The sequence below is a fragment of the Pteronotus mesoamericanus genome, unplaced genomic scaffold (genome assembly GCF_021234165.1).
Source record: "Pteronotus mesoamericanus isolate MK-2021 breed Mesoamerican mustached bat unplaced genomic scaffold, CSHL_Meso_final contig_74, whole genome shotgun sequence".
Taxonomy (NCBI): Eukaryota; Metazoa; Chordata; class Mammalia; order Chiroptera; family Mormoopidae; genus Pteronotus; species Pteronotus mesoamericanus.
The window spans coordinates 24965529-24992375 of NW_026555247.1; the positions used below are offsets into that span (position 1 = coordinate 24965529).

A 26847-nucleotide genomic window follows, 5' to 3' on the forward strand; every position below is an offset into this window, starting at 1 on the left:
CGCTAGTCTCACCTGGAAACACTCTTATAAACACACCTCGACGTGCGTAATGTTTAACCTGGGCTCCTAGTGGCCAAACTGATGCATAAAATTAAGCGTCGTGCTATCCTTACCTCACCCGCAGGCCACACGGAAGCCTCTAGGCCAGACATACAGAACCCACCTTCCCTCCAGCCCATAATCAACGCCACCTCCCCTCCCACTCAGGGGCCACTACCCAACCCTCTCCTGGAAAACTGAGGGCTCCTATAAAAAGGCATTCCCTCCCAAAGCCCATCTGTCCCAAACCTCCTTCTTTCCTGCAGGCTCTTTTTATTCCCTTTCCTGAGGCCCTGCTTCCCCCACCTGTTCCCTGGAGCCCCCTTACCTTGTCCCCGTGCAGGGCATTTGGGTGCCCCCCGGGGGCTGGTGCCGGGTGCCATGCTCTGCCAAGGGGCCAGGAGTAATGCGGGGGCCCGTTCAGGGTGGACACACAGCACAGGGGTCCAATGGGAAGGGGGTGCCTGCAGTACTTCTAACCTCACCTGGTGGGACCCCACATAATCAGATTCATAAGGGTTGTATCGGAACCGGCTGAGTTTACTTCTATCAAAATCTTGGAAGAAAAGGGTTGTTCAGCCAGAGCAGAGGAAATAAAAACGGAAGGCTTTTGTTTAACCTACTTAAGAGCAAAATAGCTTTTTTTAGACCATGGTGCAACAGTTTGTATGTAAATAGCTTGTGCTAATTGCAAATAGGTTTTAATCTTTTCTTTGATGTAGACCCCCGGAGACACTTATTTGGAAATACTTGGTTAGAAGTTACTCGAAAGCAATACAATCAAGGTTCTTTCCAAATATTCCTTCACAGAGACTTGTCTCTAAATCAGGCGCGGAAAAAATGGAGAAGATATAAAACCTTGTCATTCAAGAAGCCACCCTTATAAGGAAGACATTTCTTCTGTCAGCGGCAGCAGCTGTCACGCAGGGAGGGGTGGAGGCTGGGGAAGGAATGAGCAGCTCTGGTGAGGACTAGGGGAATGGAGGAGGGGTGGGTGGAGGAGGGTGGAGGAAGAAACCATTCCTTCCTTTGTTTCCTTCCCCCTGAGCTATAGGGAGGGGCTCTGTCTGGCTGGGAGGAGAGGTGACAGTCCAGCAGCACCTGCTCACAGCCGAAGGCCCCAGCAATGACTGGGGGCTGCGTCAGCAGCAGGGGCCTTGGGCTGAGAGGAGTTGAGGAGGAACTTTTGCAAGAGAAGGGACTCGTTCACCTTCACCATGGCCAGCTTTTGGGTCTCAGCCCCGGATTCCGGGGTGTTGGGGTACACTGCTTTGTGGGGGCTTGGGGCGGAAGAATATCTGCTACGGCCAGGAGTAGGACGAGGCAAGCGAGTGCGCTGGTGAGGGAGGCCTCGCCCTCGGGCGCCCGCCCTGCCTCGGCACAGGCCCGAGGCTGAGTGCCTCCTTCCAGTTCTTGCTGGCTCCTCGCAGGCTTCTGCCTAATCCTAGCTTGGCTTTCGGCCCTGCCGAGAGGGTGATTCCTGAGTTGGCTGCAAAGAAGAGAGGGGAACTGAGGGGTAGAGTCCTGACCAGGGGTGGATGGGGTGAGATTTGGAGCGGGTCCCTCCTGGGGGCTTCCATGGGCGCCCCTCATTCTTTCCTCAGTGGAGAGGGCAGCAGCCAGGAGACAGCAGAATGCAGCAGGGGGTCAGCCTTTTTCTAGCCCTCTCCTCGGTGACCTTGAAGTGGTTCTCTCCCACCTGCGCTGCAGCCCCTGCACAGCCTGGGGGCAGAAATCAGGCCCGTAGGGCCTTGAATGAGGCAGCTTGCCGAGGGCCCCCAGCGCGCCCTCAGGAAAGGCAGCGCCTGGCCCTGAGAACGGGCTGTGGAGCTGGGACCTGACAGACGTTCAATTCTCCAGGACTCCAGGCCCCTGTGCAGCTCCCCTGAGCCACCCCCAGAGTGGGAAGGGGTCAGACATCCTAGTTCGAGCCCGGCTCTGTCTCCTTGGAACACTCAGCAAGTCAGGGGTCCTCTCTGGTCCTGCAGTAAAGCAGGGAGTGTGGATGGGGCCTCCTAGCAGGATGGGATGGAGGGGTGGATGGGGGGCGAGGAGATTTGAAGCCAAGGGAACCCCAACAGAGGCACAGCAGGGGGGCCAGTGGGTGGCATAGCTGGAGGGTAACAAGCTGGGCGTGGAGCTGGGGGCCGCTGGCCCACGAGGGAACTGGCCCAGGCCCCGGGGACTTGGGGAACCAGGTGGGGAGCATCTCAGATCTGAAAGGAGAAGAGGGAGTGGAGGGGTGAAGGGACTGAGGAGGAACTCGCACAAGTGCAAGTGGGAAGAAGGGTCCAGACAGCCGCCAGTCCACAAGAAAGACCCCGACCTCAGGAGCACCCGGGGACTCAGGACTAAGCGTGACATTTTGGAATTTCTATTGGAGCCAGACATTTAAATCATAGGACTGAGATAGACTTTGTGACTTAAAGTGGTTGTTGGACTTTTTACGACCTAAGAGAGTCCCGAAGGGTTTTGAGACTTGCCTAAATTTTCATCTAGGGAGGCGGAAGAACCAGGCCACAGAAAAAGATACGATAAAGCTGTTTAATGATTACCACGCCCCTGCCCGGCACAGCCCCCTGGAGTCCTGCTTGTTTAACATGATGGACACACTCACTCTTCAACACAAGTGCTGAATTAAAACTGCCTGCGTATGAACTCAATTAGCCCTAATAGCCTACGAGGTAGGGACTAGCAGTCTCCATGTCACAGGTGAGGCAGCTGAGATGAAATGCCACGCCCGGGCTCTCCCGGCGGGTGACAGGTGGCACGGGGACTCATGCCCAGTCAGGCTGCCCCCCACCCAGCCTGTCGAAAACCTTGCTGGCCCAGCTTTTGACCTTGGTGGCTCTCCAAGAGTCTCCCAGACTTCCCGAAACCTGCCTCAGAGCCATGAAGGCTTGCTAACAATTTACACCTGTAGAGGCTAGAGGGCACAGAGGACACAGCAGGGTGGCGGGAACCCTTCCCAGGTGCTGTCCTATGGGCCCGATGAGCCTTATCGCTCAGGACCCCGCTGTGGGAAGACCAGCACTGGGGTGTCCGGCCTGCGGCACTCTTGCTGTGTCACGTATGCCCCTTTTGTGACTGTCAGTCAGGGAGTGTGTGTGTGTGTGTGTTGGGGAGGTGGTGCACACACACATGAGTGCGTGGCTCTTCTGCCTCTTCGTCAAGATCACAACCTCCCTGAGAGCAGCTCTCTGTCCACTTGCCCACAGAGAGCCCCAGGCTAGAGGTGCTGAATAACCCCGATGTCCCCTTCTCCCCTCCCCACCTGAACACAGCAGCTACCAGGCCGTTCCAGGCACCACTGCCCGATGCCTTCTGCTCAGGTCTCATCTGTGTCGTCACAGGCTGTGCAGCCAGCGAGCTCGTGGCCGTGTGCCTCTGGGAAGTGGCAGAAAGGACTACGTACCATTTCACAGGCTCATGAATCCCCCTGGTACACATACCTCCTCCTGATGTCTTTCTCCATTTGCACCAAGTTTATTGAAACCAGGGAAAAGGGTGCATTTTTAGTGCACAGATGTCAAGATGAGTGCTTTGTAGGGTGTGGTTGGTAATAACTTAATTAGCCCAGGTTTTTTGGGGGGAAAAGTATTAACTGATTTTTGCTTAAAATACACCACCCCGATGGCCTCTTCTTCACCATTTCAATTCCCTGGGAGAAGGCCCGATTTCCCATCCACACCCAAAAGCAAGTCTCAGCCTGGTCACTGCTGTTATTGGAAAAGAAAATGCAAAGAGTTATTTTTGTGCAGCCTCAGATTACGACACATGTTGACTGATTCCCGTAGGTCCAGGAGGCTGGAAAGGGGCAGGACCCGCTAGTGAACACCCAGAGTGGCCTCTGAAGGACCATGAAGTTTTAGTCCACAGCGCTACATGCCACCTTCTGGTCTCCAGTCCCAGGTCCAGGAGGCTTCGGGAAAAGATGGCTGGAAGCCATGGCGGAGCGGGGGGGGGAGGAAGGTGTGGTGGGGAGGGCCTCCAGCACCTCAGACGGAAGGGAAGAGGTCTCTCCAGGTGAGCCCGTCTCCCCGCTTCTGGTCAAGCCACCTGCCACATTTGAAGATGGTGGCCACCCCTGTGCTGGTGTTGGTGACTTCCACCTTGTCCAACAGCCAGCCCGAGTAGTAGCCGCTGCTGTCGTGTTCCACACGCACTTTGCGCAGCTCACCCAGGTCCAGGGTCTCCAGGAAGAAGTGGTCGGTGCTGCCCCGCTCAAAGAGGTTTCGCATTTTCTGCTTCAGCTCCCGCTTGCCTGTATCCCCGTTGGACCCAAAGATGGTCACAAAGACATTGGAATCGGTGCCTGCCCCTGGCTCATAGCCTGTTGTCACGATGACCTCGTACTTGACTGGCACCAGACTCTGGACCTTGCTGGCAAAGGTCTCAGTCGTCTTGGTGACTTCGAATACCTTGAAGTACTTCCTCTTCCTCTTGAGGGGGATGAGGCAATCACAGTTAAAGAAGTACCTGGGGGTGGGAGGTGATGAAACTCAGTGGACACCAGCCAAGGCTTACGCCCTCCCAAGGACCCCTAGCCATCCATAAAGGATTCCTTCCCAGATGATGGGATATTGGGGCTGGAAACGTCTGCAATGGAATGTGAGGATTAAGTCTTGTTTATCTTAAGATTCACAGAGGCATCTCCATCCTTCCAGCTGCCTTTTTGTTTTTATTCTCCTTTTACTTTTCCCCTCACACTCCATATCTGATCCCCCAGCCAATTCCAATTAGCTGCTCTTTAAAATAGATCCAGAACCAGCTCACCTGGAAAAGTAGGCAGTGTCTCACTAGCTGCCCTGCTGCCCCTTGGTCCAAGTCACCACCGTCTGCCCCTGGATCCTGTCAGCCTCTCCAGCAGTCCCCCTACTTCTTGCTCCCTACAGTCAGTTCTCTACACAGCAGCCCAGTGACCCCGTGGAGATGTCAGCCCAAGGATGGCACCCCTCTGCTCAGAGCCCTCCAGTGGCTTCCCAGATTACGTAAAAATCACCACCTTACAAAGGCCTGCGAGATCCTATGTGGCAATGGAAGAAAAAAATACAATTAAAAAATAAAAAAGGACCCTACCTGATCTGAGCCTCCTCCCAGGGTTTACCTTTCTGACTTGTCACTGGCCCTTCTCCTCTAAGCTCATGCCATGCCAGCCATGCTGATGCCCCCATTCCCTCAAAGGGCCTGGTGAACGTTTTTACCGGATGTTGTCACCTTCACAGGCAGCTGAGGGATTCAGAGTGACAATCCCTGGCAAAGCCAAAGGGAAATGTGGCTGTGGAATGTGTGCTCCCAAATCCCTCACACTTGGCTGAGTTGAACTCTGTGTGTGTGTGTGTGTGTGTGTGTGTGTGTGTGTGTACACGCTCATGGACCGGAGAGTGCAAAGGTTAAGAGAATGTCCTTTACTGAAGAAGCCATCACAGCAGGAGCAAGGTCAGGGCTGAAAGAAATGGCCTTGGACCAATAAGTTCCCTCCCTAATGCCGCCCCCCTGGCCCCCTCCCCAGTGTTGTCAGTGAGTCCAATAATTACCAAGGAGGAAGTCAGAGGGTGTGGCAGGAAAACACTGCATTGGGTTTAAGGGGGCCTGGAGTCTGCTTCAGCCCTGCTACCTGTGCGACCTGGGGCAAGTCACATCCTCCGTCTGCACCTGGATTTTCCCATTGACAACACTAGAGGCTTGGATTGAACAGCTATAGTTCCTTCCCACTCCAAACTGCTATTTTATTTTACTTTTTAAAACGATTTTAATTTATTTAGTTTTAGACAAAGGGGAAGGGAGAGAAAGAGGGAGAGAAACATCGATGTGTGGTTGCCTCTTGCATGCCCCTTGCTGGAGACCTGGCCCGCAACTCAGGCATGTGCCCTGACCGGGAATCGAACTGGTGACTCTTTGGTTCACAGGCCGGTGCTTGGTCCACTGAGCCGCACCAGCCAGGGCCAAACTGCTATTTTAACAGCTTTGGGAAATAAACAATTCTGGCGCTGGCTAATGACCTCAGGAATGCAGCCCCTGAATGGGCGTGCCCAGTGGGAGAAAATCAAACCATTTTAGATGAAAAGACAGAACAGCAAAAAGACCTGGACTTCTGCAATCTTATTGAATATCAAATGTCAGGGCCTTGCGTTCTCACATCTCATTAGTTTCCACAACAGGCCTGGGTTGCAGGTACCATCCTCTCAGCTCACAGAAGGGGAAACCAAGGCGCGGAGAAGAGCAGTCACTGTGCAAGGTGACCCCGAGCCGGGGCCCAAAGCCAGCCGGCCTGGCCCCTGAAGAGCCAGCTATTTAAAGACACTTTGCAGGACATTCTTATTCTGTCTGGAAGTTCTGCCTTCCCCCAATTTATCTTGATAAATCTGGCTTATCGTTACAAAGCACACTTTCTTAGTGGGGGATACACTTGCATTCTTTGTTTAAAAATGCTTTTAAAATGTATTTCTTTATGCATATGCTCACTAATATACATAATGCTATATAAATGCACCAATCATGTGGTCATATGCATGTTTTTCTAAACTCATTCCTTTTCTTTTCCTTGGCACTAGCTCCTTTTTTTCCCCTCATTTCCACTTCAGCGTCCCACGGTCACCTCGGGTAACCCATCACCATTGCAAGTGGATCTTGCCAAGTCCCGCTCCACCCCCAGCCCTGCGCAGACCCACACACAGACACACGCGGGATGTCAGCGTTCTACTTCTGAAACGGCATCATGCAATACGTGTTTTCCCACAACTTGCTTTTCTCACTCAACAATCCTTCCTGGGACTTGCTCCAAGTCATCTGGTACATATTTAATTCATTATTTTTAATGGCCGAAAAATATTCCCTGGTGTAACTATGAGAAAATGTTTTCTAATAGATATAATTAAAAGATCCCCAAATCGGGGGACCTCAGGGCTTTGCAGAGTCAAGGCTCTGGCCGTGGAAAGACACATGCTGGGTATTCCTGCTGCAAACAGGGAAACAGTCATCGGCGAGAGTAAAGGCAAAAGCAGAGAATAACGAGCACAAAAGAAATTGAATATGTGAAAAACTGCGTAGAATATGATCACACTCCTGTGAACAGTGTGCATGTGAGATGTTGGAAAATGCCAGAGAGAAGGGGGTCACCGCCTGCTCGCGGCGGCTGCCTCTGATGGGCAGGGCTTCAGGAAACCTTGACTTTCTCTTACACACTTTCTTTGTATTATTTCAATTTTATAATGCTTATGTATTATATATGCTGTTGGGATCGAACGATCCTGCTTTTGGTCTTAAAAAAAGAAACACAAACCTCTCTGTGTGTCCTTCCACCGAAATCCTAAGGACATCAATGACAAAGAAGAACTGGTTGGAAAAGTAACGCAGAGGAGTCAGAACCGGAAATGGTTGGAAGGTGAAAGTTTGAGATTATTGCGTTCATAAGAGCTTGAGATTCAGTTCATTTGCAGTTCGCGGAAAGCCAAATATGAGGTTTAGTGTGGTGGTTGGGAAGGGACTATGGAAGCATATACAGGGCTAGGTAGTGGTTTTCCTAACAGCAGAATGCCAGAGTGTTCCAGAACGGCGACACGTCAGTCGTCACGATGATTAAACATGCCTGCACAGTCCCCTCGGCATAGAGGCGCCATTTGGGGGAGAGGAAAGTTGTCTTCTGTCAGAAACCACAGGCCTGAGACCGGCACCGGAGCCGGAATTCTGAGAGCCCCCAGGCTGACTCTTCCCCTTCCTCCAGCCTGTAGAGAGCATCTATCCCAGAAGGGGAAACCGAGGCACAGAGAGCCGAAGGGTTATTGCCTGAAGCCTTCCCATGAAGCTTCCCATACACAGCTGACCCGTGACAGCTCTAGTATCTAGGGGTCTGGTCTCCCTGTACCCCCTTTCCTTTGGGAAGAGCCCTGCCCCGAGGACATCCCTTCTTCTCCATCCGGCCCAAGGACAAACTGATAAAAGGCCACACTCTTGAGGGTAAAGGAGAAGAGCCTTCCCTGGGAGTGGGGCATCTTTCCACTGGATGAGAAATCCCCCACCCTGGTGCCAGGACCGTGGGATGGGCAGTTCATGGGCTGGGTCTTCACGTCCTCCCTTCCAGGGCCTGGAACCTACCACTGCTGCTGAGCTCTTTGGCTGTCTCTTGCTCACAGCCAACATGGTCCATTTAAAGCTAACTCAACTGATGACTATTTTATGACTGTATTGTCTAGCAGCATGTTGTTTGTCTAGTTTGGGCAGTTGCGAAGAAGCAGTATCAGCAGCCTTGTTCCTTGTGGCCGGGAGGCAGTAACTGGAAGCAGAAAGAGCTCTGACCAGACCCTGGCTTGCTGGGTGAGTCAGAGGCTCTTCTGGTCCCTCTGTGTCCCAGCTTGCAAGTCCTTCCCTGTATGGCTCCCAGCAGCCATACCCAGTGACTCCTAAGAGAGCGACAAATAACATGGCAGCCCAAGAGGGAATCTGCTATAGAGAGAATTGTATCCCCCCTCAAACTCTCATGCTGAAACCCTAACCCCCAATGTGATGGTATTTGGAAGTAAGGCCTTTGGAAGAAAATTAGGCTTAGATGAGGTTGTAAGGGTGGGGACCCCAAGATGAGGTTAGTGCCCTTAAAAATAGAGAAAGAGACACTGGAGCTCTCCTGCTCTCTTTCTCTGCCAAGCGAGGACACAGCAAGCCAGGAAGAGAAGCCTCATCAGAATGCAAACCATGCTGGCACCCCAGCCTCGGCCTTCCAGCCTCCAGACTGTGAGGGAAAAAAGTCTGTTGTTTGAGCCACCCAATCTGGAATTCTTTGTGCTGGCAGCCTGAGCTGACTAAGACAGAAGTTCAGAAGTCAGAACGCTTTCCTGCCCAGTTCCCAAAGGGGAAACTCAGTCAGAGCAGGCCAATTCCAGGGGCCTGCGGGCCACAGGTTGAGCATGGACAGACATTGCTTGGGGACGCTGGGGCTCCTGAAGGCTGGAGCCTGCAGCTGAGGGACCGGCCCGTGTTGGTGCAGGCCCGCACCTGGCTGCTGCTTCTCTCCGGCGTGCTTATCATGCAAGGTGCAGCTGTCGGCAGAGCGAGCCCCAAAAGTGTACACGGAGGGTCTTGAGGGGCCAGCAGCAGTTTTACAGGGGTAGGCGTATGCCCCAACATGAGTTTGACCTTGGCTCTTGCTCATTCCCCAGGCCCACCTCCCTGAGGCAAGCTTTGCCCTCAGCTTCCCCTTTCTCCTCTCTTTGTTCCCTTGCAGGGTCTTTCCTGCCTTCCAGAGCCCCAGGCTCTTTCTGGCTTCCAACATGGTTACCAAGTGGTTTTAATTAGACAAACTGATGACTGGGGACTGTTACCCAGGTAACTAAGACTCTTAATCCTCCAAAAATGCCTGAGTCCCCAGGCAGACCCTGGTGGGGCAAATGCACATCTCCTTATCTAGGGTCCTTGGAGGCAGGTGGGCTGTGACATTACCCCAGCTGTCTCTGGTGCCTACCTTGCCCACATAGGTGGTGGCCTTCCACTATGACTGTGGAAGCAGCAGGCTTCAAAGCTGCATTTCTTTGTCATTATACAGTGATGGGAAGGGAGGGAAAGGAAAGTCTCTGCTGTCTGGCATTGTCTGACTTGCTCAGCGTTCTTCCAAAGCATCCATGGAATAAAAGGCTGGAGCACCTGAGGTCCAGTCCCCTCCCCTGGGGCAAGCCTACGGTTCAGGTAGCTCCAGAACTAGTACATTTGCCTCTTCTCTTCCTGCCTCACAAGCCTCCTGAATGAGGTGACCTCAGCCCCAAAGGGGACACCTCCCTGCACTATGCTGTCTTGCCTGTGCTCCAGCCTTAGTCTCCTGCGGGCAGAGAAAGGGAAGCACATACGTACACATTGCCGTACTCCATCTCGGTGATGGTGATGGTTTTGACGTGCCAGACCAACTCTCTCTTGGGGATGAACCGGTCCTCCCTGGTAAGGTGGCCCACGCAGATGGCAGCAATGTCCCCCAAGTAGACGCTGTCAAACTCGAATGTGTCTATGGTCCCCCTGTCAGACATAAAAGATGTGGCCAATCAGAGCTACCCATGCCCACTAAAGGAAGTAAGCATTTATTGAGTACCTGCTGTATTCCAGGGTCTGGTCGGAGGAACAGGGACAGAATGCCAAGCCAGAGCTGCTGTCAGGCCTCCATTTCTGGAGTGATTCAGATTGCTTTTAGAAGAATACGGTTGCAGCCTTTAAAAAGCCCTGACTGCTGCCTGGTCCCAGCACCAGTGGATGGTGACTACACATGAACTTGAGAGGCATGTGAGGCTCTGGGCCCTGGGAGTTAGACAGAGGAGGTGGTGGGATAATATGGAGGGAAGAGTCCTCAGATGTGGACCTGACTTGGCGACGCTGTGGGATGGGGGGTGCAGACATTTCTGGGGAGTGCTGGCTTGGCTGGAGGTTGGGTTCAGTGAGGGAAACGCAAGGAAAGGAGGGGGGCTGCAGTCTGTGTCAATCAAAGGTGTTCAGACTCTGTCCTGACCTAGACGGAGTTTAAATAGAAGGTATAGTGGGTTATGGGAAGGAGAGACTTCATTTAAGCAATTTTGGAGAGAGTGGGGACATGAGGGCCACCTGAGAGGTTCAGAGGCAGCTCTGATGCAGGGGAGGAGGTGAGACTCTCCAGGGTGTGTCTGTCAAGTGGGGGTGGTGAGTAGAGGCCCCTTTATGTGAAGCCCAGTTTTGATTTTCCTATAAGGAATCTTAGAGGTTCTCTCTTCCCTGTTTCCTTCTAACTAGACCTTAATTCTATGCTGTCTTACATGATTCTTTTGCAATTTTATGGGCGGATGTCTTCCTTTTCAACAAGACTGTGAGTTCCTTGTCTGAGTGGACATGGGATAAAAAACATCTTCAATGATTCTGGGTCTTACAGCATAGCAGGATCTCTTTAATTAATTAATTAACAAATTGCTGCTGTAGTTTTCTAATAACTTTTTAAAGATTGAAATATATTTGATATATGACATTGTATAAAAATTTAAGGTGTACAACTCGTTCCTTTGATAACACATTGTACTGTGATCACCATTGTAGTGATAATTACAATGCACCTCAATCACGTTACAGACTTATCCTTTCTTTTTAGTGTTTGGAATAATTAAGTTCTAGTCTCTTATGGTGGGCTCACTTTAAATGGCAGCCCCCTCCTAGCCTTCCCTTTTATAAATCTCCTAGTAGCTCCCATGGGGTCAGTACACAGTAGGTACTCAATAAGCACTTGCAGTTGAAACCCATTAATATGCCTATAGCTCCCACTAGGGGGGGGTTGATCCTTGGGGTCCCTCTCTTACCCACCCCACCCACCCCCATTCCCCTGTGAGCACCCCTCATCCTACTTCCTAAAGGCCCGCTGTCTGGAAGAATTTTCCACGAGAAACTCTTTGGATCGGTTCTTCCTGCCCTCCAGGATGAGCCAGACATTCTCCCTGGTTTCACCTCCGTTGCCTGTTTCTATGACGATCTCGTAGGCTGCGGTAGAGAAGTTGGGAGAGGTCAGCAAAGGGGAAGCAGCACCTGCCGTCAGGGCTGCTCCCTCCTGGCCCTACGTTTGGTCTTAGACCAAGCCTGCGGTGGGGTGAGGCAGGTTAAAATGGCCACGCTTGAGGTAATATATATAGAATCTACCCTGATTTGGGGGCTAAATTGATGTTCCCCTTTTATTTATAGTAGCGGCCTCTTTGCCTGGCGAACTTAGTAGCTTCTGAGACAGAAGCAACAGCTGCTGCTACCTCCAGGAAGCAGGTTTCCAACAGATGCTGGGGCCTGGCTCCCAGGGATGGAAGCCCCTGAGGTGCAGAGGGATCCTATGCAAAGCATAGGGAGGAGGGGCGGGGCCCCACTACAGAAAGGGACTGGCAAGCGCCAGGCAGGCATGGCTGCAGGAGAGCCTCCACTCTCTAGCAAATGGTCCCTCTCCCATTCTTGTCTCCGTTTTCACTTGGGAGTTAGGCTCAGCCTCACAGCCTCCTCCCCTTCACTTCCCTCAAGCATGTCTGCCTTCATTTGTCCAACATTTGTTAAGTGAGTGCCAAGTGTCAGGACTGGGCTAGACTCTGGGTGACACTGGCACTCAGTCTTTAGTCCCAGATGCACACAGTGATTGTACCACAGGACAGGATGTGGTAAGCCTGCGACAAAGGGCCAAAGTACCATGGGCCAAAGTACCATGGGCCAAGAGGGAAGACCTGGCCCCTGGTTACCTCCCTCACCTCCTAGAACTCTCTCCCATGCTCCTCCAGCCACTCTGCCCCTCCCAGGCTGTCCCTGGAGCGCCGAGGCCTGCTTCTGCCTTAGAGCTCACAGCGATTGCCCTCTGTCCGCACTGCTTCCCCTCGCCCCACCCCACCGCCTGCACTAGCTTGGCTCACTCCTTCACCTGCTTCTATTTCTTACACAAATGTTACCACCTCACGGAGGTCTCCACCCCAACTACCACAAATAAAACTGCAAGCCGATTTCCCCCAGCACTCATGGCTTGCCTTACCTATTATTTTCTCTTGTCCCTATCACCCCATATCTTCTAATGGGCTATGTAATTTATTTATTATTTATTGAACACATGCTCCATGAGGGCGAGGGTTTTCATTTCGCTCACTGATAGATCCCACGTGCCCAGACCAGTACGGAGCGCAGAGGCACCCAATAAATATTTGCTGAGTGAATGAATGAATTACTGTGTTAATCACAGGAATGGTCATGAAGCAGGTGGCGTTTCACCTTGGGCTTGAAAGAGAGCCATGGCTATGATCAGCGGAAAATGGAGGAATGTTCTAGGCAGAGGGAGAAATGTAAGGAGACCCTGAGGGCCCTGACAGGGGCTTGCAGTCCATGCGATCCAGCCCCGATCCCCAGGGGCCAGGCCAAGTGGGAGCAGACACACAGAATTACACAACAAATATTTGCTCGGAGTGTCCTTATGCATGTAGCTCTTACTGTGGTAAATTCACGGGTGAGGGTTTGGGGTTCTGGGTCCCAAGGGGTTGCTCTATTTCTGTTCTTTTATCTCAGAGATGTGAAGAAGACAATGAAGAGGAGAGATGGCTATGCCTGCTGCTCACTGCGAGGTCCACCCCAACCCCTCAGCTAACCTTGGCCTTTATGACTTTTCTCGAGGAGAATCTCTGAAGCCTGAAACAGAGGATGAATCTGACCAGAGAGTCAGGCAGACCACCATGGGAAGAGATATCTGGAGAGCATACAACACCTGCAGTAGGGCAGGGCCTGCAGAGCCCAGCCCGGGAGGGAGAGCAATGTGACATGGCTGAGCCACAGTCAGGGATTAGAAGGCATCACAGGGCAGAGAGTGGCCCCACTGCTCCCAGCCCTTTTCCTAACAGAAGGTAAGGTGTGTTCTGCAAGCAGACCCCTGTGAATTCAAAATGCATCCTGGGCATTGTTGAGGAAATGGTTTGGAGCAGGGAGCTTAAGGAACGTCCCTGCTCACTACAATACGCTCTGGTGGTAGGACCTAGACATCGGTGTTATCTAAAGATTGCCAGTAGGCCCTGGCCGGTGTGGCTCAGTGGATTGAGCGCCAGCCTATGAACCGAAAGGTCACCTGTTGGATGCTCTGTCAGGGCACATACCTGGGTTGTGGGGAGGCATGTGCAATGCAACTGATCAAAGTTTCTCTCTCACATCAATGTTCCTCTCCACTTTCTCTCCCCCTTCCCCTCTCTCTCCCCTTTCTCCTCTCTCTAAAAATAAATAAATAAGATCTTTAAAAATAAAACATGTAAAGATTGCCAGTGGTTTTCTGCTTCAGTTGCACATGAATCAAGCATTTGCTGCGGCCTGGGAGCAGTGTCCAAAACTGCTAACAAGAACTGTAGGTGAAGGCAGGGAACATGGGGTGGGACAATCGATCGGTCTGGAGGACCAGCCAGGCTCAATACTGACAAGACTGCCTGCAGTGGTTCAGAGTCCCAGGCTAGGAATCAAGTCACCTGGGTCCTACCAGCTACCAACGGGCCGTAGGCGTGTCCCTTCAGCTTCCTGTTTCCCTTATCCATGACAGAGAGGTGTGTGCTGGCTCTTGGGGAGGGAGGGGGACTGTGGGGACATGCTGAGAACAAGGTTACGGAGGGCCTTCCACATATGAAGCTCTGTTCGAGTACAAGAGGGTGCCCGGAGGTGCCCCTGGGTCACAGGCACTGAATGATAAAAGCCACATAGTCTGGGTCTCTGTTCTATTTATTGGTGTATCCTCAGAACTCAGAATAGGCTGAGTAGGTGTTCAACCAGTATTTGCCAAATAGTTAAATAACGGTAGCTGAGGACTGGCTGTTTGGGTCCAGCTGCATCCTTGGGTCTCCCCAGGATAAGCCTCCATCTGAGGACAAAGGCGTGGCTGTCTGTGGCCCGATGGGCAGTGTAAGAGGGTGCCACTCTGCCTCCTGCAGGTTCCTAGTAAAGACAGACCGATCCAGGTGTCTCCTGGGCTCTTGGGCCCTGCTCTCCCATCTCCAGTTCATACACATCCTTCGGGAACTAATGCCCATGCTGTGTACACTTTGCAATCTCCCTGCCAACCCAAACCCTGCAGGTCTTAGCAGCTGTTAGGAAGGAGATCTGTGAAGGAGATTCAGCGGTTATGCTCAAAGTCCCACAAATCTCTCCTCTCCTGAACACCAATAACCTGAGGAGCCTCTGCAGCTCCCCTTGGTCCTGTGTAAGGGGCTTAAGTGTACCTATTGCGTACAGGGCTTAAGCTGCTCCCTCTAACAAGATTGTGAGGCTCTAAGGAAAAGGACAGCACATCCTTCATTCACTGAGCACTAACTGCACACCTGTGAAGTCCCGAAGCCTACAGAGCTGCAGAGGGCTGCACACATGAGTGATTCTATCCCTGACTTCTAGGGACTTACAGTTGTGCAGGGAGACTAACACATGTACAAAGGTTGATACAAATAAACGTGGGGTCGCCAAGCAGTGTGCATCACTCATAGCATCTAAATTAAACCAGGACACCCCTAACTCGTCAGTAAGTGCAGTTACAGAAGCCAGGAGTCCACCCTCTAAATTAGGGCAGGAAACCTCACACAGATAACTTGACAAATGGGTGCTTGTCCCTTATTTGAATGCTCCCAGGGACATCGGTGTCAGTACCTCTCAAAGCAGCTAATGTCACCTTTCAGTAGTTTGGTGGCATGGCAGAGATAGGTAGGCAGCTTTCCACCAAAGAGCCATGTTTCCCTTCTGCAGTGTCGGGTTCGTTAGAAAGAGCTGTCCAGCCAAGGACTACATTTCCCAGGAGCCCTTGCATTGAGGTGCTGTCACATGACTAGTTTGCACCAATAGAAAGTGAGTCAATGCGCTAACATGGTAAGGGAATAAGCTTTCTCCATTCCCTTCTGCAAGAAATGTGGGAGCCACGTGTTGAAAATGGCAGACACAGAGGACAAGAGCTTGGGTCCTTGAATCACAGTGTGGAAGAAAGACTTCCTGCCAAACACCAACAGTGGATTGTTGCATGAGTGAGAAATAAATTTTATTGTGTTAAGCCGCTGAGATTTGGGCTTTATCTGTTACTATAGCTAGTGTTCCTTTCATAACTAAGGTTGGAAAACCCTTTACATTGGGCCCTGCCTTTGGTAAGCCGCCTTCGTTCTGTTGGATCCAGACTCTGGCATCTGCCTTGAGGAAACACCTCCCTAGTCCTGATGGCCACCCACCCTAGGGAGGAATTACTCTTTCCCTTTACGTATCCCCTGAAGAAGGAACCAAAGAGAAAGTGGCTGATGGAGATGCTGCCTTCCCCGTGCCCTATCCTCACCCCCCATTCTGTTTTTGGGAATGCTTGGTTTGGCAGCTGTTGCCATAGGCATCAATTGGATGGAGTCCATCATATAAAAACAAACCAGAGAGAACTTCAAACTTCTCAGCCCAGCCCTTGGGGCCGGGGAGCTTGTCTCCAGTGGTTTTCCTCCTACTTAATTAGTCTCTGAGATTCAGGGCCATGGTCTGATAGCAGTAGCTTGACTGCTCCAGGTTCAGTTAGGGGGCTTGCCTTGTATCTCCCCAACAGTATTCCCTTCATTAAGCACCTGATTTGCCCCCAGTTGTACCAGTATCTTCTTTAGACTTGTCAGCACCATTTCCCACTTCCCTCCTAAGCTGGTTCTCATTTAACTGAAGACTCAGCCAAAACATCATAGCAAGGGTGAGCCCACCAGTTTCCCCACATACTGGTCTCCTCCAGCTCGTCATGGATCTCATTGTTGGCACAGGCAAAGTCACGGAGTGTCTGTCTGTCACCCTCAGTCTTGGAGAGCCAGCAGTCACATTGGAAGCGGAAGGTCTCATCACGGGAGTTGTCCTTCACATCGATGTAGCTCAGGTGCCAGCCTGGAAATATGCCTGTGGGAGAGAGACGGTGGGGCCTGGGGATTGTGGGGCCTAGGGATGAGCATGCCCTGGACAATGAACTCAAGCCTCCACTCCCCTGGCCGTCTGGCTGAGGGGCCCTGGACAAGTTCTCTGTCTTCTCTGGGCCTTGGTCTCCTTGTTGATGAAATAAAGGGTTGGGTTACACGACCTCTGAGGGCTTTTCTAGCTCAGAGAATATAATTCTCCTGAAAACATCTTTAGCTTTGGGTTCATGAATGCTTGCAGTGGTGTCCAACTTTTCGGCATCTCTGGGTCATGCCGCAAGAAGAAGAGTTGTCTTGGGCCACACATTAAATGCATTGCAACACATAATCACAAAAAGCCTCATATTTTAAGTAAATTTATGGTTTTGTGTTGGGCCACATTCATAGCCTTCCTGAACCACGTGCAGCCCACGGGTCACAGGTTGGACACCCCTGCTTAGAGGAGTTGTGTATGGGATTTAAGCAGTCTGTGGGCACCAAGAAATTGTGCTATAATTATACAGGGACATTTTATGAGGGATAGGGCTCATTGTTTTATCATATTCACAATGGAGTCTTTGACCCAAGACATAGATCTTTTAGAGTTCATGAGGCTGAAGGATGAATCCCCTGTCTTCTTGATACCAGCATCCATTGAGCTCACACCCTTTATCCTTATAGAATCAGTTCAGGCATCACTTCCTCCAGTAAGCCTTCTCCATGTTCTCCTATTGCCTATTCAGCCTGTATGAGGTGTCCTCCTTGCTTTGATGACATCCTGAAGCTGCCTTGGTCATGCCCTCACCATGCTGTTCACATGCATCTCTTTCCCTAGATCATGAGCTTTCAAGGGCAGGAACCAGGTCTTATTTGTTTTTGTTCCCTCAGTGTCTAGCATAGCAACCAGCACGTAGTAGTTGCTTAATGAAAGCCAAATAATTATGTTATAGTTTTGAGGACATTTGCTGTTTGACCATCATAAGAGGGACCAAAAACAGCTATTTCTTTAGAGTATGTTGTTAAACCTGACACATCTTGCCCTAATTTCAAATATTCAGCTGCTTTTGTTGTAATTGGCAGGGCTTCCTTTAGAAGTGCTCCCCTCAAATTATAGCTATTGTGTATGAATTGATGTGCGTTCACTCTGTGAGCTGCATGTTATCTGCATCAGGCACTGGTTCTGTTACTCTCAGCCCCTCAATGTCTATGAGAACTCAGAAGCCCAAAGGGCCACACACGGGGAGAAATCCCAGTGGTGTGATAGGTTATGATGGTGATTATTTCTGAGATGCTTTATATTTTTGTGAATTTATATTATTCAAAGGAAAATATAAATAAATTAATTTCATGGTAAAAAAAATTCTTCATTTCAGGAGAGTTTTCATTTCAGAGGAAGCAAGAAGAAGAGCAAGATGAATTAGAAAATAAATACTCTTGTGATATAATTTGCTCATTATTATAAAAGTGATCTGGGTAACTGGAGTTGAGGGGAAGAATTAATCATTTATCTTGATTTCCCTCTATGAACTATATTTCATAGTAATCAAATAGCCTGCGAGACAGTCATTTAAGGGCATTCTAGCTGATAAGGGGATAAGGAGTGACAATTAGAAAATCATCACTTGTAACCCTAATAGATCATCACTGGATTAGATGAAAAGTTACAGGGGGACTTTGCAATGGAGTGAGCAGGCTGACAGTGCACTGTCCTATGTGAGCGTCAGTAACAGTGGGACCGCTGTGATGTGATATGAAGTACACAGGTCCCACTTTAAAGTGCTGCTGATACCACCTATAAAGTATTTTTGCCAAAGAATTTGAATGTGAATGTAGTCAAGCCTTCAGAGCAGGCTTTCAGATTGTAGAAAGTATAGGGAGTAAAGAGACAGTAACAGCATGAAAAAGCAAACAGGTCCAGAATGTGGAAATTCTATAGGTCATTGGACCTAGTTTCCTCAACAAGTTAATGGTACAGAAAAATAAAGGGCGTAGGCACTGCTCTCCATTGGAAGAGACTGAGGAGACATAACAACTGAATGCAGTATGTGGACCTTGTTTGCATAATGATTCAAATGAAACCAAAAGTACAAAGATATTTTTTATGTTATTAAGGAAATTTGCATATGGAGTGAAAATTGAATGACACAAGGAAATTACTGTTATGTGTGATGATGGCATTGTGATTTCACAAGAAATTGTCCATTTTAAAAAGAAAAACATACTAAATATGTTTGGGATGAAATGACATGGGGTTTAGAATTTGATTCTATATCTTCCAGCAACAAAAAAGAAATTAAGAAAGAAAAACAAAAAGAAAAGCATAAAACAAGTATGACAAATCATAATTGTTGAATCTATGTGATACGTATGTGGAAGTTCATTATAATATTCCCTTCACTTTTGTGCATGCTTAAGTTTTTTCATTAAAAAGAACCATTGGATAAACAGAAAAGATAGAAAGGTAGGTTGAGTAAAAGGAAAGTTTGATATACCATTAAGTTAGCTAAACATTTGTAATCTGACTTACACAGTAATTTTTCAGGATCCACAACTTTTTTTGTATGGAAAACTCTCAAACAAAATACATTTGTCCTCATAAATTTCTATGCAAGGGAAGCATAATGTAGCATGAATATTTTTAAACTAAATATGAAAAAATGTGGCATAGAGAGCACTTAAGGACATGTTTAGCTGTCTTAGCTTATATTAACATTTAAACTTCCATTTCTGAAGCAGAAACTTTCTATACAGAAGTTAGGCACAGAACTTGGACTTCCTGTCCCTCTCCTGATCCTAATATCCCAACTACCTGGGTTTAATGAGGATACAGAAATGTTCCTTTCCCTGCCAATGATATGATCCTGCTTTCAGATCCAACGTCTGGTTGGAGGGGAGGAGGCCCATATCTCTGTCTACAAAGGAAAGAGAATAATATCAATGACTCAGGATATCTTTAAGCTAAATAGCCATTATGAGGCCCAGGCAATACCATATTCTGGGCCAACCAAGGGGGGAATCAGAGTCTTCGACGAGCCTGGCACAAAGCCACTGTGTGCAGCTGTCCATGGTGCTGAACCGCATCTTTTCGTTCAGGGTTTTGACAGCCGGTGATGAGATAGAAAGAACTGTCAGGTTTTTGCATAGACGAGAAATACATGAAGGAAACTGAAAAAGTCTAGATATGCACTCAGTAAATGTCAGAGAGTGGCAGCTTGTATTAGAGGACCTAGTCAGGACCCTGAAATCCATGGCTAGGACTCAATTTTTGGAAATACTAAGGCACAAGGGAAAACTCTGAGTCTGGAGAAATGTAGGTTCCCAGTGACTGAGTTTTGAAAAGACAGGAATGGATCTGAGGGACCAAAACAGGAGTCAAAATAAATTCTCTTAAAACTGTATTAAGTCACTACTATACCATAAGCAGCCTGATAGGCATTAGGGAAAGAACAATGAAGAAGACAATGGTACTCAGGGAGCTGACAGTCAAGCAAAGGAGACAGGGAATGAGCATATAATTGCAAGTATAATGACTGTTCTGGGAGGGGTTCTGGTTAGGCAAGGAAATAGGGAGAACTTTCAGTAAAGAGGTGAGGACATATGAGAGTCTGTTTATCTATGATGATTTTGGTTCTAGATTCTTCCTGTTTTTCCAGCTTAGAAAAACATAGCTGGTTTCTGAGCCCCAGTTACCGCTGAACTACCTGCAGGGGTATGGAGGCACCAGCTGCAAAAGTTAAAGCAATGAGTTTGTCACCTTGAGAATTATAACGCTGGACCATCTGACCTCACAGGACTTGAAGCTGCTGTTAACCCTGTTGACATTAGGCTCTCTGATGGTACTGCATTCTGACTTGGTGTGTTTTATCTTGGCTCAGTGGCCTTGAATATTTTTCTACCCAGCAGCAAATCCCAAGGCAGATTTTTGTTGTTGTTGTTGTTGCTATAGAGCCCCTCTGCCCTCAAAAGCACTAATATCTTGTTGGTGTGTGTTGGTAGCATGGCAGAAAGTTGGAAGCCCCTGGATACAATGTGCTTCTTTCTGATGGTGGCAGGGACAAAATTCCTGGGATTACATTTCCTACACAATGGTTCACCTCTGGTGTGGGCTCTCTGCATGGATATAGGGTAGGCAGACCTCATCCCCACCCCACCCCCATTAATCTGCTCAGTCAAATCCTTCCCATAAGGCTTATGACACACACAGTGGGGCTCCATGCTTTTCCTGAGCCACTGGCAGCCCAATTCAGCACTGAAGTGATTGTCTTGACTGAGCGATCATTTGGTGAGTATCGTAGGTAGCAGCTCATCCTGATCTTGTGAACTGCCTGCAGAAGCAGATGGTCTTAATGATTATGGCTCTTGTTATTACTTCAGACTTTCAACCACCAGTCAACCTGCTACCGGTTCTAGGACAATGAAAATGGATGATGAGAGGGTGGGAAAGAATTCAGGGGCCTTGTTTTGTTTGTTTCTTGGAAAAAAGGAGAGGCTCATCAGGGACATTTTGAGACTGTTCTGCAAGGATATTCTTTCTCATAGACTCATAATGACACTGGAATGGACAAGTAAGGCAGAAGTATCCCCATCAACTACACTCTTTTCTAGATAAGACACCCCCATATACCCTGATAGCAATCACATATGGGGGACACAGTGAACAGAGGCAGAAGAATTTGCCTTCATTTCATTTTTTGACCCACTGGCACAGTGGCTGGGTGAGGGTGCAGGATGGGCTGGCACACAGCATGGTACACTGGAACAGGCATCAGAAGGTTTGGATTTGTTTGGGCTGTTTTCTTTTCTTGGTGTGTGGTCCTGAGTAAGGCATTCAAACCTCACAGGACCTCAATATATTTCTTGGTTGTAGGGAAGATAGTTAAAATGCTTTTGCTGGAGTAATTCACAAAAAAAGGTTGTAAGGTTCAAATGTTTGTATCTTTAATACCTAACAGAGCATCAGACATGCAGTGAACATTGACTGAATGGACACACTGAAATCTGAAAACTGTGGAGTGCTGTGCAAATATTTGTCATTTTATTGCTTTGAAGGCTGGCTACTTTCTCTGTGCCTAATTTGAGTTTATTCCCCATTATGGAAAATATTTAACTGTTTAACTCATGTTTAAGCAAAATAGTCTAGCTCTTTAGGAAGAGAGGTTTCAAGCTGCCCAGTCGGGTTTCATCAGTCACCACAATAGACACATTGGTCCCCAGTAGGGACTTGGGAGAAGTAAAGACAGACAAAGTCAGGACTGCTCTGGGCCACTTGTGGGGGAGACTCAGAAATACTGGAGAAGGTTCTGAGCAGGTAGTTTTGCAGAGGACAGGCGGGGTGAGTGGGAACAGTAAGAACTCAGAAAGCAGCATTTCCCAAAGGGGTGAAATTTAGTAGTTAGCAACTCTTCTCTAATTAAAATAGAACTTAAAAGCTCAAGGCCAGAAAAAAAAAAATAAAAGGTCAGTGCGGACTGAAGACAACAAAAGAATAACCAAAGAGATGTTGAGAACATGGACTTCATCACAGTTACAGATGGGACAAAGTTTCCTTGGATATTTTGAAGTTAAAAATAAATTTCTCGCTTGGCTTATATCCTATTCCACCGTTCATATTTATAAGTGAATTCGACTAATTTTAGACTTACTATTATAAGTAAACAAGCATAATCCTTTATAGAAAATCCATGGGAAGTGAGTTTTCTTTTTCTTAATTTTTATGTCTGAACTAGGAAAACAATGCTCCAATGTCACAGAAAATTAAGAACCATTCATCACCCCGGGAGAAAACAGGAGGAACTAAGCTTGATCTCTAAAATTTGTCCAGAAACATGGGCTCTTTTAACAGATGGAAACATCAAAATAGTAGCAATCAGCATGTTTTAGTTGCCTGCCACCCTGGGGTAGAAGGATCAACATGCGGCCAGGGAGAGAGGGAGGGGCTCAGAGGGAGAGCTGAGGCCTGCCCTCCCTACCACCCTGACTTTGAGTGGGAGGTACCTTTGCTGTCATGCCAGACTCTCAGCTTGCAGAGGTGACCCAGGCTCAGCATGTCAGGGAAGTTGAATGTGTCTGTGTTGTTCCGCTCAAACTTGTTCCAGTTGGCTGACTGCTTCAGGGCCAGGGTCCCGCTGTCCCCGTTCTCCCCAAAGATGGTGATGAACACGTTGGCATCGGTACCCGCACCTGGGAGTGCACAAGACGAGGGCTCTGGGTGCAGGCCTCTCTGACACACAGCCCTCTTTCTCTAGTCTCCATCCCGGCATCCTTGGAAGAGTCAGGTATGCAGATAGGCAAGTTTAGAGTCAATAAGGCTGTGGTGATGTTGGAAAGGGCTGGAACTCTTGGGTCTCCTATTCTATCCTTCATTCATCTCTGTGTTTTGTACAAGCTGGTGGGCTAAGTGGAGTCTTGGTTAGCAAGTGTGAATGGTTTAGTACAAGAATTCACCTAGTTCTGAGGACATACACCCATACTTACAAGGCATGTTGTGTAGACTGGCCTTACAGTTTAGAAATACAGGCTCCCTCTTACCTACTGTGGGTTCAGAGGCAATAGAAAAGTTTCTTTTTCTCCAAATATACCTCTGCTTGATGTACACTAGAGTTCATATCATTTGCTTAAGCCAAATAGAGGTATTACCCCCAGTTAAAAAGAAAATGCTTCTGGAAGAGGTGACCCTGTGAAGCTTTTCTGATGTGTACCCTGTGGCTATCAGTAAACTTATCAATTATTTTCTCAGGGTACATCATGAGGGGGATGGAGGGACTTAAAAACATGTGGACACTTGGAGCTTTAAGCAAAAAGAGCGAAGGCTCCGCTGCAAGGAGAAAAGGAAGAAGGGGCGGGGCACAAAACCAAACTACCAGTTGTACTGACCCATCAGTTATGCCTGAGATCCTACCAGGAGAGCTTCATTTCTTTGGCTAAATGTTTCTCTGTTGGCCCTACTAAGGCCAACAAGTGAATGCTAAAGTAGCCATTTATGATTAGTGTAAATGAGTTTGCCAGCCTCCTTGCAACAGCTCCTGGGGAGCACATTTGGTATAAGGGAGGGCAGGTAGGCATCATGGCCTTTGCCCACACTAGTGCTTTTGCTTAGAAAGCTTCCTCTCATGTCCCCTCTGCCACAGTGGCTTCTATCTGTCTTTCTGCTCTAGACTTGGGCCCTCCTTAACCCTTGTCCCTGATCCCTTGTGCCTTCCTCTGGGTTCCCCCGCATGTGTGCTGATAGAACCTCACTGTCATTTGCTCCATGAGAGCGTCAGGCCCACATGGGCCCAGGGTTCTATCTCCATGCTGGGACTCCAGGCCAAAGCTGGCTCACAGAAGATAGTTGCTGAGTGCAGGGATGTGGGAAGGAACTCACGGTGTCTGAGGTGCACAGCACCTGGGCGAACGGCACCAGGAGGCAGCAGGAGGACAGAGGACCTACGAGTCAAGCTTCATTTCAGACCATGTGCTGACCATACTGCTCGAAAACGTTCTCCCTCTCTCCTCTGACGGAGGAGCAGCAGAGCCAAATCAGTCTCTGGGGGGAATACTTCTGTCCAGACAGAAAGTAACATGCTGTGGAAAGGACTTGGATTGACTAGCTCCTGGAAGGCCATCTGAAAAATTGTCCTGCCTGGAGCCCAGCACCTGAGCCAGAACTTGAGGAGGGATAGGAATAGTGGGAGGTGGGAGTGGGAGCTCAGGGGACCCACTGACTCACCCAGGATGTCACTGGTCTTAACTGAGACAGTGTAGGAAGTCCACTCCATCATCTCCTCCCCATTGATGACGGCACACATTTCGCACACCAGGGTCTTCTTGCCCTTCCGCTGGGACAGCCAGTCTCCATAGTAGAACATGGTCAGGTCTCCAGTGTTCATGTTCTTCAGGAGGATCTGGGTGAGAGAGCCCAGTGTGGGAATGTCCTCCCTCACTTCCACCAGCTCCCCACCCACTGATGCAACCCCTTTGACTGAACACCGAGGACCCAGAATCCCTCAAGATGAGTTCTTCTGACTTAGACTCCAGGCATGTGGAAAGGGCCCTCCCTGGGACAAAGACCTTGCCCCATGTGCCCTGCACAGGGTCCGCAACCCCCACTGAGACTACTCTAGTTTAGGGACTTGGAAATGGGCAATTTGTCCAAAGATGTTTCCAAGATTGTACGCAAGAAGTGTGTACTGAATGATGGAAAATGGACCAACCAAACCACTATCAGGCACAAACACCTGGGAATAGTGTACTGAAGTTGGCCAGACTGTCCTTGGCATGGGCACAATATTGTTGGCTCAAGAAAAATCTGCTTATGCCTGAAGAGGTGTGTAGCAGCCTGAGGGGACTTGGAGAAGATGGCCTTCGGTGGCCGGGGGATGAGAGGACTGATTCGGGGGGAAGTAGAGATCCAAGATGGAGAAAGAGGTAGCCCCCTGACCGAGTGATCAAAGGGACACCAAGAGCTCCCTTGCTGTCCCACTTCAAGCTCCCACCATGGAGCCTCCTGCTGTCCCAGCTCCTGCTGCTCCTCTCATGCTCCTCCCAGCTCACTTCCCTCAAGAAGCTCACACCACGTCTTTGCACACCACAGTGCAGAGTTCTGCACTGTATGCACACCCTCTGCATGCTGCATTCTCTGGCAGTTGATTCAGTTTTGACTGGACTAAAATAAATAAAACTACATTCTCCAATTAATTCACATCAAAGGGGCCTATTGGATGACATAGGCCAGGTTTGTGTTACAACCTTCTAAGGTAACGTTTGCACTTTATCAAGGTCCACCGACATCCTGGAAGAGCAGGTGGACGGTGTGGGTGGTGGGTAGAAGAGAGAGTGAGGGCGCGGAAGGCTTACCCTCTCCAGGAACCACTCGGGCCGGCTGCCCTGGCCGTCAATTCGGATCCGCATTTTGGTGAATGGAGCGATGTCCAGGATCTCCATGAGGAAGGTATCATTCTGCTCCCTCTCAAACCTGGGGGTGGAGAGCAGGGGCATGGAAAAGGAGGAGCTGGCTGTGGTGAGGGGCCCAGGTCATGCCACAGACTAGGTTCAGGGTAAGGAGAGGGCAGGCTTCCACTCAGCCTCTCTCTCAGTTCCTCCCGACTCCCCAGTCACCTGCCTCTTGCACCCCAGATATGTTCCCAAAATACTTCAGTTAAGCGAGTTCGACTGGTAGAAATGGTCTTGAATCTAGACCTATCAGTTCTGGGTCTTTATCTCGTTCTGCTAGTGACCTTAAGCAGCCCCACCTTCTCTCGGGGACTTGGTCTCCTCATCTGCAGTCTGGGAGAGAAGCACCAGCCCTGCAATCTTGATCCGTTTTGTCACAAGGACCAAGTGGATGCGAAATGAACTTGAAATGTAACAGGAATTTCATGCCTGCAAAGCGTTACAGGCTGCCATGAACGGCGGGGCAGGTTGTGTACTGTGCAACTCTAGGTGGTGCCATTCACATTTTTACATATATATATAAATGCATATATACATTTACTTGTATATGTATTTATAGATATATACAGATACAAGTATATATACAATCTATATATAGTATATATACTATATAGAGAATTTATATATGGCATATATACATATATACACAATCTATATATAGTATATGTACATAAACATGTATAGTATCTATATACATAGATATTACATGTAGTACCTATACATATATATACAATCTATGTATAGTTTATATACATATATATTATAGTATACATATTCACATACACATACACACACACACACACACACACACACACACATACACACACAATCTGCACAATTAAAGGCAGTGGGCCTAGAGTGGCAGATACATTGCTTTTGCTGCTATGACTATTTTTCTGCTAAATGACTGCATCATCTCAGAGATGCTCTCTCTTTATCCCTTACTAACCTTCTCACAGTGCTGCACATACAAAGCAACCTTCAATGCTGACTGATTGCTTGAATGCAGGCTAATTCCAGATGCTGCTGCTGATAAGCCCCTGGGGGTAAAGCAGGTGGTACTGAACATATGACACTGCATGGCAATTGTCATGCCTTCTTGAATACAAGACACATTTTTAAGAGCAGGGGCCACCGCCAATGGGACTCAGTCTACAAATGCTACAGACCGGGAACTAAGTACTCCTAGTCTTACAGGCAGTGGCAGAGCAGCAGTGCAGCTTAATCTCCTTGGATAACTTGCTCGTGTGCATTTTATGATTATTAGAAGTAAAAATGTTCTCCCAAAAGTCTGCCCTAAATCCTTTCTGTTCCAGTTTAAGCCCAGTCTGTGCCTCTGCTCATGTGGAAACTAAAGGAGGCGCTCACGAAGTCCCTTGTCAAGCTCATGTCACATACTGGAGATTTCTCTCAAATCATCTTTCAACTCATTTGATTCCTTACTATTGCCATGTGTACAGTGTTGCAGATCAAAGGAATTTTAGAACTCTTAGCTCTGCATTTCTCTTTAATTTTCACCTTTGAA

General features: G+C 48.8%; 1 protein-coding gene across 2 annotated transcripts in view; it reads right to left on the reverse strand.

Moving 5' to 3' along the window:
• Positions 1–4037: 4037 nt before the first annotated feature.
• The window catches only part of LOXHD1 (lipoxygenase homology PLAT domains 1), a 134170-nt gene continuing 111360 nt past the window's right edge, over positions 4038–26847 (reverse strand). For both annotated transcript variants that reach the window (XM_054583861.1, XM_054583860.1), the window contains 7 exons: positions 25227–25344; positions 24100–24274; positions 22386–22571; positions 16228–16398; positions 11376–11508; positions 9877–10035; positions 4038–4518 (listed from right to left, as the gene is read on the reverse strand). In XM_054583861.1, the coding sequence (XP_054439836.1) occupies positions 4038–4518; positions 9877–10035; positions 11376–11508; positions 16228–16398; positions 22386–22571; positions 24100–24274; positions 25227–25344 (1423 nt within the window). The remainder of the gene's footprint in view (positions 4519–9876; positions 10036–11375; positions 11509–16227; positions 16399–22385; positions 22572–24099; positions 24275–25226; positions 25345–26847) is intronic.